At 35.3% G+C, this 16,612-nt stretch overlaps 1 protein-coding gene across 1 annotated transcript; it reads right to left on the reverse strand.

Moving 5' to 3' along the window:
* Positions 1-13,670: 13,670 nt before the first annotated feature.
* Positions 13,671-16,038, reverse strand: LOC116125688 (subtilisin-like protease SBT3). The gene has a single exon (XM_031411417.1). It carries the CDS (start codon positions 16,034-16,036, stop codon positions 13,760-13,762), a length of 2,277 nt encoding a protein of 758 aa, XP_031267277.1. The 5' UTR covers positions 16,037-16,038; the 3' UTR covers positions 13,671-13,759.
* Between the last annotated feature and the right edge of the window lie 574 nt (positions 16,039-16,612).

The raw sequence follows: 16,612 nt of genomic DNA on the forward strand, positions 1-16,612 counted from the left end.
TTGTAAATGGGTCTACAAGAGAAAAGTTGGCAAGGATGGGGAGGTAGAGACCTTCAAAGCTCGACTGGTGGCGAAAGGTTATAATCAGAAACAAGGGTTGGATTATGAGGAAACCTTCTCGCCTATAGGTATGATTAAATCTATCCTATAATGCTAGTTATCGCAGCATACCATGATTATGAAATTTGGCAAATGGATGTCAGAACAGCTTCCTCAATGGGTTTATTAAGGAAACATCTACATGGAACAACCGATAGGTTTTGTATCTCTGCTGAAAGACATAAGGTATGCAAATTGCATCGATCCATTTATGGATTGAAACAAGCTTCAAGAAACTGGAACATTCGATTTGACGACATAATCAAATCGTTTGGTTTTGTCAAAATCCGATGAGCCCTGTGTATACAAGTGGGTAAAGATCATGCCATCACGTTTCTCATATATAGTGTACATACTTTTGATGAGAAATGATATAGGCATGATGACAAAGGTTAGGTTTGGTTGTCCAAAACCTTCTTGATGAAAGACTTAGGAGAAGCGACATATGTCCTTGGCATTCGTATCTATAGAGATAGAACGAAAGGGTAATTAGATTATTCCAAAATTGTTACATAGAGAAAATGCTAAAAAGATTTAGCATGGAGAACTCTAAGAGATATCTCTTGCCCTTTACCCACGGTCTTCATTTTCTAGAGGATGGGTCCAAAGACCAATGAGAGCGGCAGCGGATGCGTAATGTGCCTTATGCGTCTGCCTTAGGCAGCTTAATGTACACAATGCTATGTACAAGACCTGAATAGCTTATGTTATAAGTGTTACGAGCAGATATCAGTCAAACCGAGGGGAGAAACATTGGTCGGTTGTAAATTATCCTTAAGTACTGAGAAGAACTAAAGAATAGTTCTGAGTTATGGATGTTCAGAGTTAAACATTCAGGATACTCAGATTCTAATTTCCAATCAGATATTGATGATAAAAGTCTACATCAGGGTACATTTTTATATGTAATGGAGGTGCTGTTAGTTGAAAAGTTCCAAAAAGACAACCACAATTGACTCCACTATAGAAACTAAATACATTGCTGCTTCAGAAGTAGTGAAGGAGACTGTTTGAATGCAAAAGTTCATAATTGAACTTGGTGTGGTTTCGAACATGGCTTACCCATAAGCATTTTTTGTGACATACTGGAGCTATTGCACAGGCAAAGGAACCAAGGGCACACCAAAAATCCAAACACATTCAGCGTAAGTATCACATTTTGAGAGAATTCATTGGAGCCGGAGAGATTATTCTAAATACTCCTTCAGCAGAAAATGTAGCTGATCACTGACTAAGGCAATGACACTGAAGTATTGGACCATCATCTTGAGAAGATGGGTATGAGATACAACACGAATGGCTTTAGTGCAATGGGAGTTTTTTAGTGTATATTAGTGTATCCTAGAAACCAGTCGTGTTGTCGGTTTCAAAGTGTTTTGTCTTGTATCTATATATCATAAATAATAGAAGAAAGAGTTCTTCAATTCATATATATAAATTACTTCATTTATTCAGTCATGCATTAAAATAAAGTATGTATATGAATTGTCCAGATGATTCATTTGTAAATGAATTATCGAAAAGGGTTCCCTACATAAGCAATATAATTTGGGCAACTATATTGCCAGTAGCATATCGGATGCTTCCGAAAGATATCATGAGTTGATATAAGTACGGATGACGATGATAGTCATGTCATTGGGCATTGGTTAGGATTAGCGATTGGACTATTTTTCGAACGTAACCAAATAACGACAAATCACTTGGAAAGTAGTAGTCAATGATTTATCGTTTGGTTATATTAGAACACGATGTAGTCCTTAGACCTAAGACATTGTAGTCAGATCTGATCGAATGCTATGGTTCATACGGTGTATAAGTACGAGACTAACCTGTTTCTATATATAAAGCCTATTTGTTCATGTGTTGTTCTATGCAGAAATGAACGATGGTCAAGAGGGCATCCATTGACTTGGAAATATAGGATCGGGAGTACCGCTGACTCCATCCATTCGAGTTCCTAGACGAATGTCGATAAATGTCGAAAATCAGAATCTCTGTCCAGAGTCTATTATTAGTCATACAAAAGCAAGTTTGTGATGACAAGTTCCGGACATATTGATCGACGACTCGGTAGAAGATCGAGTTTAGGATTTTGACATTCCATGAATCATGCTTGATCAGGATATTCAATGAGGGACTTTACCTGCATGGTACGTATGATCTAAATGTATTCAATGAAGTATTTCTTCATTGGGGTTTAGGACTATGACACTTACTAGATGTTTACCATATCGTTGGGCCTCCGGACAGGTTTCCAGATTCATCCAGAACCGGCTCCGCCTAATCCACGGTGGACCTACATGGTCACCAATAGCCTTGAGAAGTTAGAGAATGATGAGAGAGAGAAATGATTATCCGAGAGGGCTAGCACCTTCCGAGGGTAATGACAGGATTTCTATGGTAAAGTTACATAGAAAATTGTTTGTGACATTTTAAGGGTTAAAATGGTCAAGCAATAATTAATTATATTTATTATTATATCTTGAAGCTTAAGATTAATGAGATGAACGAAAATAACATTTTAATAGTTAAAAGGTAAAAGGGTAAATTTATGGGTTCTTAATGTACACTAGTTTAGTTTCATGTGCCATTGATAATATTGATTTTCAAAGGGTAGCATAATAAATTCGTGGAGTCCCTTTTAAAATAAGATTTTATAGGGCTTGGAAGTGGAAAACAAATAATTATAAAATTGCCCAAGTATATAAATGCAAAAGGTTGCATTTTAGTTCATTACTCACATTGTTCACTCAAGCAAACTAAGCTCTCTCCCTAGCCACGACCATCTCTAACTCTCTCAAGGTGGTGTTAAAGTGGAGGTCTCATTATTTTGAGTCTAATCTTCATCAATCCAGCAAAGGAGTAGGTATAATCTCTTTTCCAAGCTTGTTTGAAAATGGTTTTGAATCCTCCTTTCATGATTTCATTCTTCATTTCCACCACTCTTCATCATGCTGATCTTTCATTTTCATGATATATGTATGTAACATAAAAAGATATCAACAAAAGAGATGGCATACATAATGGTTTACTAAAAGCTACAAGTTTGGTAACAAACTTAGATGATATTTATGGTAAAATAAAATTTGTTATTCAGCAACAACCTGTTTTCGATATATGTGTGTAATAAAAAAAAAAATATCAACAACAACAGATAGAACAAATACAACTAAATCTGCATATCAATATTTGTTTTCCTTTGTCGTCACTAAATTGATTGTTTTATCTGTTGTGATGATAAAATGAATGGTTCGGCCATAGGTCTATCTCTATTCAAATTCATCGTATAATATATCAAATTAAACTCTATCTTTCTAGTTTCCAAAGATTCAAACCGCTCATCAATTGGATTTTTATTGAGTAAGTTATGACCAATTTACTACTAATTGTCAGTAAAAATCGAGAAACAGGGGAAACCAAAATGTGTGTGATGATAAAAGAATGGTTCGGAAGTGGGGACACATTTCCAAATTATATGTGTGTGTGTATATATTATATATATATTATATATATATTATATATATATATATATAATATCAAATTAAAGATCTATATGTATAGTTTCCAAATATTTAAACGTCTCATCAACTGGAGTTTTATTGAGCAGTTATGGTCAATCACTACTAATTGTTCAATGGAACTGAAATGTATAATGATAAAAGGAATGGTTCAGCAGTGGGATACAATTATCCAAATTAAGCATATAATATATAAATTAAAGCCCTACATGTCTAATTTCTAATATTCAAACCTCTTATCAATTGGAGTTTTATTGAGCAAGTTATGGTCAATTTACTATTGATTATTCAGTAGAAACCAAATGTGTGTAATGATAAAATGAATGGTTCGGCCGGGGGTCTATAGTTTCCAAATCTCTCATTAATTGGATTTTATTAAGTTATGACCAATTTACTACTGATTTCAGTGGAAATCGAGAAACAGGGAAACCGAAATGTGTGTGATGATAAAAGAAATTGTTCGACAGTGGGGCTATAGTTATGAAAGATGGAATACTTGGAGAATGATGCATGTGATACTATAACATGTATATTCTATTTTGCAAAAAAAAAAAAAAAATTCAATCAAATTGAAAACAAGTAAGGATAACTTGTTACCTCAAGTCCTTAGCAATCTTGGAGACTTTTAATTCAAGAGAAATTAAACACAAGTATCCACACTAAGGTAAAAGAAGATTAGGCCAAGAGAGACATTTAGGGTTCTTAGAAATTTTGATGTTTACCCTAAAATTGATATATCATTTTCTTTATATATGACCTTGCAAACAATTCAATAATTATTTTGGACTTCCTTAAACAATTCCATAATTGTTTTTGGAGTTGTAAATAATTCCATAATTATTGTGAAGTTGTTAAACTTCTTTAAATAATAACATTAGATTAACATTTAAACACAATTAACAATTTAACTCTTAAATTGTTTACATAGACAATTTAACCCTTAAATTGTTCATATGTTTACAATTACAACTCATTATTAAATCCAATTTAATATAAAGAAAATGATTAATTATGAATTAGAATTCCAATCAGCAATTTAACTCTTAAATTATTTATAATAACTAATATAACATTCCGTTGAATCTAATTCAATGATAATAATATAAATAACTTTATTACCCTTGGTAGATGCTAGCCAACCTTGGATAATCAACTCTCTTTGGTTATTTCTCCATTCTCCTTAGTTTTTATGTGTGACGTCTTAGGTTCACTGTGGCCTAGCCGTGGGCCCAATATCATAGTCTATTTCGATATGTTTTGTCATAAATTTTTATGAACAAAACTCCCACCGATTATGATAGGCATCTAGCAATGCTCCATAACCCCTAAGTCACAATGAAGATATACTCCAACGAACCCTTTTATAATCATATGCACTGTATAATCAAATCCTTCCGTTGTCTAATCCCAATTAAGAATGGATTCGTGGTATGTCAAAATCTTTATCTTAATTTTATATCAAATTGACAATCAATACATATGGAACGTGTCACCATAAAACAACCTTTCAAGTAACATTTTATATGCCCTGGCCAGAGATTTCCCTTTTCCAATGTATCTTGACATTTGTCTAAGAACTTGATATCAATCTATACCAAGTCAACAGATCCCATCTTGACTATCACTTGTCCTCACACATAAACAACACATGGCCAAATCGGCATATCAACACATGACATGATTAGCCTCGTGTTTATACACCATATGAACCATATGCGTTTATGTAGAATCCAACCGTGATATCTCAGGTCTAAGGATTAATAATACACTAGTACGATTTTATGATAAATCATTGACTACATTTTAAATGTTCATGTGATTCATCATAAATTTTCATATTCGATAAACAGTTCATTAACTGCGTATCCATGCTAATGCCCTATTGATATAACTTTTATAATCACCCACACTAATATCATCATATGACATTCTATGGAGGCATTCAGCATGCCTACGATGTAATATTATTGCCTAATTAATATTACCTATGTAGGGAATACTTTGATGATTTTGATCTTCTAAAGATTTGTATCACTCGGACATTTCATATGTAATACATATATATAAATGAAGCAATATCGACGACACGATTGGTTCCTAGGGCATATACTAACAAGTTATCTACATTAAGAGTATAATACACCAAATTAAATCCCTGTATTTCTAGTTTCTAAAGATTCAAACCTCTCATCAATTGGAGTTTTATTGAGCAAGTTATGGTCAATTTACTATTGACTGTTCTGTGAAAACCGAAATGTGTGTGATAATAAAATGAATGGTTCGGCAGTAGGCCTATAGTTATCTAAATTAAGCATATAATATATCAAATTAAATCTCAATCTGTCTAGTTTTCAAAAATATAAACCGCTTATCAATTGGATATTTATTGAGCAAGTTATGACTAATTTACTACTGAATGTTCAGTGAAAATCGAGAAACAAGAGAAAAAGAAATGTGTGTGATGATAAAAGGAATAGTTCGGCAGTAGGGCTATAGTTATCCAAATTAAGTGTATAATATATCAATTTAAAGTCATGTCTGGCTAGTTTCTAAAGATGCAAACCTCTCATCAATTCGATTTTAATTGAGCAAGTTATGGTCAATTTACTACTGACTATTAAGTGAAAACCAAAATGTGTGTGATGATGAAAAGAATGGTTTGGTAGTAGGGCTACAGTTATCCAAATTAAGTGTATAATATGTTAAATTAAAGCATTGTCTGCCTAGTTTTTAAAGATTCAATCCTCCCGTCAATTGGATTTTTATTGAGCAAGTTATGGTCAATTTACTACTGATTGTTCAGTGGAAACCGAAATACATGTGATGATAAAATGAATGGTTTACTTGACCCAAATTTGATAAAATGAATGGTTTACTTGACCCAAATTTAAGGGATTATCATATTAGGACTAATAAGAAATATTTCAAATAGCACCTATTAATTGGAAAACGGAATCAACCAAAATTAATTCATTTAACATATATACTTGCACATCAGCAGGACATAAACAATTAATCATTCATATAACAAATTAAAATACATGAATGTTTTCACAGAAAATATATTCAACACAAATGAACTGTTTCTACTAATATAGATATAACACATACTCATAGTTCGGCTGACAATAGGATCATTCCTCAATTTGATCTTAGTAAAGTACATAAACATTTCCTTGAAAACAAACATAACAAAATTTAATCCATCTTTATGTTAAGATTGTTAAGGAACAATTATTCATTTGTATAATAACTATTACCTGAAAATGAAATCAATAAAAGTTAATTAATTTTTATATTAAAATTGTTAAGGAATACACTTATTGTTTGGCAGGACTAACACAATTAATCATTCAAATAAATTGACCGAACAAAAACATTCATTCAACCAAATAATAACTGTTAAAATAGTTAGGAGATATACTCACAACAATAACACTACGGACACCGAAATATTAGCACCGAATTTCTGTACCGGCCGACGTGAAACGCGTTTCTCCATTTCTTTATAGTTTTTTTCTAGTGAATGGCCGTCCATCAAATTTGGACGGCCGTTCACTCACATGGACGCCCGTCCATGTTATATGGACGGGCGTCCATATGCGAGGGACGACCGTCCATATTATATGGACGGTCGTCCCTATTAAAATAAAATAAAATAATTTGTAAAAGCTTAGGGACGGCCGTTCATCCATTATGGACGGGCGTCCATATGCGAGGGACGGCCGTCCATATTAAAATAAAATAAAAAAATTGTAAAAGCTTAGGGACGGCCGTCCATCCATTATGGATGGCCGTCCATTAATTTTGGACGGGCGTCCATAAATAATGGACACCCGTCCTTCACCCAAATATGAAAAAAAAAAATTTCCATTATGGAGGTCGTTCACTCACATGGACGTCCGTCCGTATTATATGGACGGGGGTCCATATACCAGGGACGGGTATCCCCATTTAAAGGATGCATGTCCATAAGTAAAATGGAATAATTTTTTTTTATAAAAATTAGGGACGGCCATTCATCCGTTATGGATGCCCGTCCTTAACCAAAAATATGAAAATAAAAAAAGAAAAAAATTTGGGGACGGTCGTCCATAAATTTTGGACGGGCATCCCTTAAGTTTGGACGGCCGTCCATTCTTAATGGACGCCCATCCATACTTTAAAAAAAAAAAAAAAAATTCTAAACAGTAAACACCTCTTCGTCTTCGCCATCTCCTCTCTTTTTCTTCGTCTTCATTCCCCATCTTCTTCGCCTTCTGAATTGCTTGGGAACCCATTCTAATCACCATGCATGATTCGGAATTTATAATCATATTTGTTTTCCCCAGCTGGTCATACCTTTAGCCTTGCGTTTTTTCCATACCGAATAGCATAAGTAGTAGAACAAGAGAACAAATAGAGATGCTCCTAATATAATCAACGATAACCACCATTTCTCTACTGCAATTAAAAAAAAATAAAAAAATTAGTTTCTCATTTCATTGAACATAAATATAAGATTTAATGATTCTGACTTGATTAAGAAAAGAAAATAAATATAAGAAAAATTGTTTCGTGGACGAGTTAGTGTATACTAGTCCTCTCAGATTTCCTCCTTACGGCTTAAGATACCCTTGGCAATTCTCTGTGTGCGCATGCAGTGCTAGAAATTCTTATTTCTAAGTCAATATATAAGGTTAGCGGTGTTCATACCTTCTTTCCTTCTCTTAAAGCCCCATAAAATAGCCATTGCAGTTGCAAGGACAGAAGTTGAAACGACTGCTGCTACTGATGGAAAAATAAACTTGTTCTTTTCTTTGTATAAAACTGTAACAACAATATCCAGATTTCCTTCCACACTAGAATCAACAGAAGATGAAACAATATAAGACTTGAAATGATAAGTACGAATAGTGTGCTTTGGAGTACGGATATCTACTGCAACACATAGCTAATAGATGGCAAAAGCCTAACTTGGTTAAATTTTTTGGGGCTAGGAACTCGGTTAATTTGGAGGATCTTGCAGAGAAAGATGCCATAGAGAAGTCTCATGCTGCAAGGGAAGCATTTTTAGCAGAACTTGCACTTGATTCTAAGAAGGGTGCCCAAGGAGGTAGTGATAACTCGAAGCATACACATGATAAGACGAAGGATAAAAAAAGAAACAAAGATTTCAGGAAAACCAAGGATTCAAAGGTTTCAAGTTTGTGGTTTTATTTTGTTTGTACGTACAAAATCCATGATGCAGGTCTAATATTTTCGTATTTTTCAGTCAGTTGGTGGTAATCAGCATGATATGGTTCATGATGAGACGTCTGAGCGGGTGTATGTCTTCCTTTTGCTCTTTCTTTGCACATATGCCCTCACTCTTTCTATTACATGCCACCATTTTTTGTAAATAGATGCTTTACTGGGAGGGGGTTTATTGTTAATATATTGAATTCATGGCTTAGTGCAGTTCGTATCCAGAATCTGATGGTGATCATTCAGATTCAGAGACTGGTGTTTCTGTGAATGGTGATGACTTAAAACTTCTGGAAGAGGAATTTAGACGTAAAATTGAGCTTGAAGCTGAGGAAAGAAAGCTTGAAGAAACCTTGGAGTATCAAAGACGAATGGAGCATGAGGCTAAACTGAAACACCTTGCAAAGCAAAATAAAATATTTGCTCAAACATTTCCAGAAAAGGTGACGGAGGGAGTCTGTGATGTTTACTTGGATCATGGTGCTGTTGATCTTGAATTGCATGAACCCATCGAACCTCTGACACCAGTAAGCATCCATGTCTCACTCTGTTATATGTGATAAGATAAAGTTGGGGCTACTGGTCCTTAGTTGCAAGTCCATTTCCATTGACAATATCTCAGAGATATGCTAACAGGAATTCCATGCTGCTTATTATAGAGGAAGTAGATTCTTTATGTAAGGAAACCATATGAACTTGAATTTTTCAGGTGCATTTGATGTCGAAGAATAGGCTCCTAAGCAATTCAGAAGGCGAAGAAGATGGGGAATGAAGACGAAGAAAAAGAGAGGAGATGGCGAAGAAGAAGAGGTGTTTACTGTTTAGAATTTTTTTTTTTTAAAGTATGGATAGGCATCCATTAAGAATGGATGGCCGTCCAAACTTAAGGGACACCCGTCCAAAATTTATGGACGGCCATCCCCAAATTTTTTTCTTTTTTTATTTTCATTTTTTGGTTAAGGACGGGCGTCCCTTATTTACGGACGCCCGTCCAAAATGAAGGGACGGCCGTCCATAACGGATGAACGGCTGTCCCTAATTTTTATAAAAAAAAGTATTTCATTTTACTTATGAACGGGCGTCCTTTAAATTGGGACGTTTGTCCCTGGTATATGGACAACGTCCATATAATATGGACGGGTGTCCATGTGAGTGAACGGCCGTCCAAATTTATGGACGGCCGTCCATAATGGAAATTTTTTTTTTTCATATTTGGGTGAAGGACGAGCGTCCATTATTTGTGGACGCCTGTCCAAAATTAATGGACGGCCGTCCATAATGGATGGACGGCCATCTCTAAGCTTTTACAAATTTTTTTATTTTATTTTATTTTAATAAGGACGGGCATCCATATCATATGGACGGCCGTCCCTCGCATATGGACGCCCGTCCATATAACATGGACGGCCGTACAAAATTAATGGACGGCTATCCATAATGGATGGATGGCCGTCCCTAAGCTTTTACAAATTATTTTATTTTATTTTAATAGGGATGGCCGTCCATATTATATGGACGGCCGTCCCTCGCATATGGACGCCCATCCATATAACATGGACAGGCGTCCATGTGAGTGAACGGCCGTCCAAATTTGATGGACGGCCGTTCACTAGAAAAAAATTATAAAGAAATGGAGAAACGCGTTCCACGTCGGTCGGTACAGAAATTCGGTGCTAATATTTCAGTGTCCGTAGTGTTGTTGTACTTACAATTTCGTATTAAAATAGTTAGAAGATATACTTACAGTTTAGAAGAACAAATCAAAATAACAACTCATTTGACAATGTCAATTGAACATCCTTCCTTTATTCCATGTCATTTCATGAATCTTTGACCTATAAACAATAACAAAAACATAAATAAATAAAAAATCATCGATTAACAAAATCATGAAGAACAGACATATTATTGACACAAACTAACATGACCTATAAACAATTAACAAAAGACCAGACATATTGTTGACACCAACTAACATATTGCAATAATACACAACTGAACATACGCTCCTTTTATAACCCTTATTTAGACCTTTAGAATGTCAACATAATTAAATACGAATTGAATACGAAGAAAAGTTTGTAATGTCAATACCATGTACCTATATAATTATTTATAAACATGTATACTTTTACTACCAATGCAATGCACCTATCTAATACAATCTTTATGTCTATTTATTTAGACTTTGGAATACTAATGTAGCAATTAATATTGTATACATTATCACCAATAAAATTCAACCACATGACAATTACAAATCCAAAGTTTCATTATGGTTAGACCTTTAGAATGTCAATACAATACACTTATATAATTAGTATTATTATTAATTATTAATACAACCAATGCAATGCAACTATGTAATCCAATCTTTATGTCTATTTATTTAGACTTTGGATTACCAATGCAACAATTAATATTGTCTATATTATAACCAATAAAATTCAATCACATGGCAATCATAAATCCAAGGTGTTATTATGGTTAGACCTTTAGAATATCAATGCAATGCACCTATATAATTAATATTATTATTAATTATTAATACAACCAATGCAGTACACCTGTGTAATCTAATCTTTATAACTATTTATTTAGACTTTGGAATACCAATACAACAATTAATATTGTCTACATCATCACCAATAAAATTCAATCATATGACAATCACAAATTCTATGTGTCATTATGATTAAACATTTAGAATGCTAATGCAATGCACCTGTATTATTATTATTATTATTATTATTATTATTATTATTAATACATATTCTATTTTTTTAATTAATTAATAATTATAGATAGAGCAATAAATATCAATCCAATGTATCAAAATAGAGCAATTCTAGAGCTTCCAAAATGTGTCACATGACGAACAACCCGCATGGGTATTCATGGCGAACAACTAGCATAGATATTCATGAATCTTAGAGCTAAAAATATCTCATCAAACCACACATCCAACGGGGTAAGAGAGCAATTCTAGAGCTCCAAAATAAAACAATTTTAGAGCTAAAAAAAAAGTGTCCTACGTATTACTCAAATAGGTATGCTTTTACTTTTGAATTTGAAATACCAATACAGCAATTAATATCTCTCCACATCATCACCAATAAAATTCAACCACAAATCCTATATGTCAAAATGGAACAATTTTATGAGTTCTAAAATGTGTCACATGGCAAACAACCAGCTTGGGTATTCAGCTTATATATATATATATATATATATATTCTACATTTCTTATGTTTTTGCTTCCACATGAATTTTAATCATCTTTCCAATTTCTATCACCTCTTGGGTAGTAACGTAGAGGGAAACGATGAGTTCATAAGAAAAAAGTGCATGTTATATGTTTAGAACGATATAATATTAATACTATTGCCATAATTGAAGGATGAATTAGTTGTTTTCACTTTATAATCTCGTGAACACCTAATGCTTCCTTGCGGATTAGAACCCTAGCAAACTTTCAAAGAAAAATGAAGAAATCTATGAATGATGCAAGTATATGACGCTTGCTTTGCTTCTTAAAGAACATTTCTGGCTTCTTTTTTTTTTTTTTTTTCCCTTCTTTCTTTCCTTTTTTTTGCTTCGCCACTGCATCTGATTGAAGCCGGTAAGATTTATGCTCTGTGCTGGTTTTGTGAGCTGGATAATGCAAAGAAAGTGAAGGCCAAACACACGAATAAGAGAGAAAGTTGTGGAGAGAGAGGTTATTACTATTAATATTTTGCTCTGTTTTTCATTCCCATAACAGAGGATTTTTATACAAAGTTGATCCACTGTTTTACATAATGTGCAGTGGATATTTTAGACATAAATAATCTCAACCATACACCCTTAAGTAAAGTACATGACATTAATATGGCCCCTTAATCACGGGCTGCCATTAACTAAAAACATCACACAAATCATTCAAAAAGGGCAACTTAGCAACTGCTTCAACACGGCAGACTTTTCAAACTTGGCGCCAAAAAGCTGAAACTCCAACCAACTGAATTCTTCTTCATTTCCAGCAAAATATCACCTACTTCAACACTGTTGTGTTCAAAATTTACACATAAAGATGTCCTGCTTACAAACAATTATATAAAGCATCAGTTTGATATATGTTCTGCAATCTCAGGTTTGTGGTACACGATCCATCATCATTCCTAAATGGTTTTGTCACAAACATTGGCCCCTTTGGTACACAATTTTTCACTACTCTATTCCCTATTCTATCAAAAATACACATTTATTTCCTTATTCTCAAAATATTATTATATATTATTCAACTCTTTTTAAACCCCCTAGATTTGTTAATTTAACTAAACACCTCCAAATTTTTTTTTTTAGAAATTGATAAAAACACCCCAGCAACCCACATATGCCAAATTTCGACCACCACCGCCAAAAGCTGGTTGGAATCTGGTATAATGGCGCACTACCAGTTAGATCTGGTCGATAGTGCGTCGATCTAGCCTTTTCTGATCATATCATTGGCTATTGTTAACGACCAAATGCAGCCAGATCTAACCGTAGATCTGGCCAGAAAAGGCCATATCAGCACACGACCGGCCAAATCCAACCAGTCGTGCGTCGATACGATGACTTTGGCCACCCTCCGACGGTGGTAGGCGGCGGTCGTTATTTAATGAGTGGATGAAGGTGTTTTTTAATTTTTAATACTTTATTATAAGGGTTTTTAGTAAATAAACAAACATATAGGGTATTTTTGTTAATTTTTAAATCTTACATAGTAATAACCACTCAATTTTACTTTTTTCAAAATATTATTGTAGAAAATATCATAATAATGAGCCAAGTGCACCCTGAATTATTGATTTATTGATGGTGATGATGATCGTATAAATATAAAAATCGCTTCAGAAAATCATGATACTCTGAAAATGAATGTGTTGTAGCTAGATTTTGATGGCCATGATAGGGCTTGATACTGTGTGGTTATGTTGGTCAATCCATCTGAGATAACCGTATATCATTCTTGGAGCTTCACTGTCAATCTCTACACTTAGAACAAAATCCTGCTTCTGGTATTTCTGAGTGAATGTTAGAGTGCTAGGCTCTATACTAATACTCATTCCAGTTGGGAACTCCAAAATTGCACGGTATGCTGATTCTTCTTGTCCCACGTTCGTAACAACCCTGCTAAAATTCTTTACCGTTTCATTGTTATATAATAAGATAAAAGAAGGGTAATTTAAGTCGGTATTCGGTTCTTGGCTACAATTCCACTCACTTTGTCGAAGGACAGTTTTCATCTGTTTGTCATTGTAGCCTAGACCGCATAGGAACTCCACATAATCTTGAAAGTTTAAGTCATATATGAGTCCAGGATCCATGGCTTTGTTTGGGTTGATATGACCTGCCCCAAAATCTATTGGTGTGGCAGGAAAGCCAGCCATTTCATTTTTCAAAATAGCACCAGTATTGTCAATAGTATAAGCTGAGGTCATTATAGCTGATCGGATGGCTGCTGGGCTCCACTCAGGATGGACGGCTTTTAGTAACGCTCCGACTCCAGCAACATGGGGAGCAGCCATTGATGTACCTGAATATAATGCATAATCCGTCACCAAATCGTAATTGCCAACTTCAGTGTAGGGCACATTAGGTGCAACTGCTGCCAACACATCAACTCCTGGAGCCAGAATATCTGGTTTTAGAATACCTGGGTTGATGGGGTCTGGTCCTCTTGAAGAAAAGAAGGCCACTTGAGGTGCTGGCTTTGTACCAACCTCCGTCAAAATAAACTGCATCCTTTTAACCTTTGGTTCACTTACCCCCGTCGCATACTGTCGGATCAAAACCCCAGAAGATGTCGGCAGTGTCATGCTGGGAATCTTGTAATCACTTGAATCTAAATCTGAATAATCTGTCAAGAAGATTGCTGCATATCCCCCTGCCCTCTCAACCTCCACCAGTTGTCCGTAAACGTCAGTTTCGGTGGTATAATCGCAGAGGACAATCTTTCCAGTAACCTCTTCTGGATCTAATGCTTTCCTGTTGCATATTGCTTTGTTTTCATCGTCTTTGCCATAGTACAATGGTTTATTAGTAATGTAAATGCTCTCTGGGAAATACGATATTCCTTTTAAGGTTACGCCATTATGGAGAGTAACTGACGCATGGAAAATCCGATCAAGTGTGCCAGCTCCTACAGTCATGATCCAAGGTGCTCCGTTATATGTTGTCTGAAGACCTCCATCATTTCCTGCAGCACAAACAACAAAAATTCCTTTCTTAACTGCTGAGATAGAAGCAATGGCGATAACATCCTTGAAATAAGGTGTCTGTTCAAAGCCCAGAGACAATGACATGATATCAACTCCATCGGCAATTGCTTGGTCCATGCCAGCAAGTACATCACTTGTTGCACTCTGAAATGTGTCTGTTGCCCAGAGGACCTTGTACATGGCGACGTGTGCTCGTGGTGCTACTCCTCTTGCTGTGCCTTTTGCATATCCAAAGTGACTAGCACCATGTACATGGTTACCAGCAGCTGTGGATGATGTGTGAGTTCCATGACCATCGGAGTCTCTTGGTGAGTCATATTCAAACTTGGAGATATTTCTACCCGCAGCTTGCAGTCCTTTGCTAAAAGAGCGAGCACCAATGAGCTTCCTGTTGCAAATAGAAGGGCTAAATGCTGTTCCATTCTCACACTGGCCCTTCCATTGTTGAGGCACTGGCGGCATTCCCTTCTCATTGAAACTCTCGCTCTCCGGCCAAATTCCAGTATCAATAATTCCTATGATGACACCTGCACCATATGATGCAGCAGGCCATAAGCCAGAGTTACCATTTAGTCCAAGAAACTTCGGGGAGTGAGTGGTGAATAGCTTGCCAAAGGACTCTGGGTATGTAGCGAGGTGAGCTGGAGATTTCTCAACTTCAGACAGTTGGGAGGGTGTCAGCCTGGCACTGAAACCATGGATGGCATGATTGTATGAGTACAATAACATTTCTTTATTATCAGCAGGATATGAAAATGATTTTAGGATTGACAGGTGCCATGACTCATGTGTTATGAAAGATGCAGGCTTTTGAGAATGGTCCATGTGGATGATGTATGTCTGGTAGTCTTCACTTTTTGACACCGCATTGCTGATTCCCAGTAATAACAGTAGACAAGGCAATACATGAAGCAAAAGATGACGGTAGAATATCTTTGTAGTCATGGATGAGGTGCTTAGGAGATTGATGAGAAGATTGTAAAAATTGGAAAATTTATAATGCGATGTAAAGAAACTATTGGACCAAGAAGTCATCCTTGTTAATTATAAAACGTTAACTACAATTCCATGTCTTTTGTCTTCGATCTTTTCGATAGTGGGTTCATGAATGGATGCATTTGTACTTTATAAAACGTTTGAGTACGCTCGGTTGCTCATGTTAGCATCACAATTCACAAATATAATACTCTTCTCCGTTTTTTATTTGCATACAAAAATGGACAAGTCCTATGGACACTTTTGCTCAGCTGATAGTGAAGTTCTATATTCTCCAGCTACCCTTTTCTTTGTTAGGTCCCCCACTGGATCAGCTTCCAAAGCCAGTAAATCTCAAGGAAGTATAGAGGTGAACTATCCAGATCCAATATAACAGATGAATACTATATACATATCGGTTCTTTGTTGCTTTGGTGCTGAAGCTCGTCTGATACTTAATGTCCGTTGCCACATCTGTTAATTAACCTGCCTTGTAAGTGTAGTTGACATTAGAATCCGCATTTTTTGTGATATTTGAAAATCCGT

The sequence above is a fragment of the Pistacia vera genome, unplaced genomic scaffold (assembly GCF_008641045.1).
Source record: "Pistacia vera cultivar Batoury unplaced genomic scaffold, PisVer_v2 Contig169, whole genome shotgun sequence".
In the NCBI taxonomy this organism is placed as follows: Eukaryota; Viridiplantae; Streptophyta; class Magnoliopsida; order Sapindales; family Anacardiaceae; genus Pistacia; species Pistacia vera.

What these genes read in the sequence shown, in the direction of transcription:
- LOC116125688 (XM_031411417.1), bottom strand. Translation starts at nt 16,036, where the DNA reads ATGACTACAAAGATATTCTACCGTCATCTTTTGCTTCATGTATTGCCT.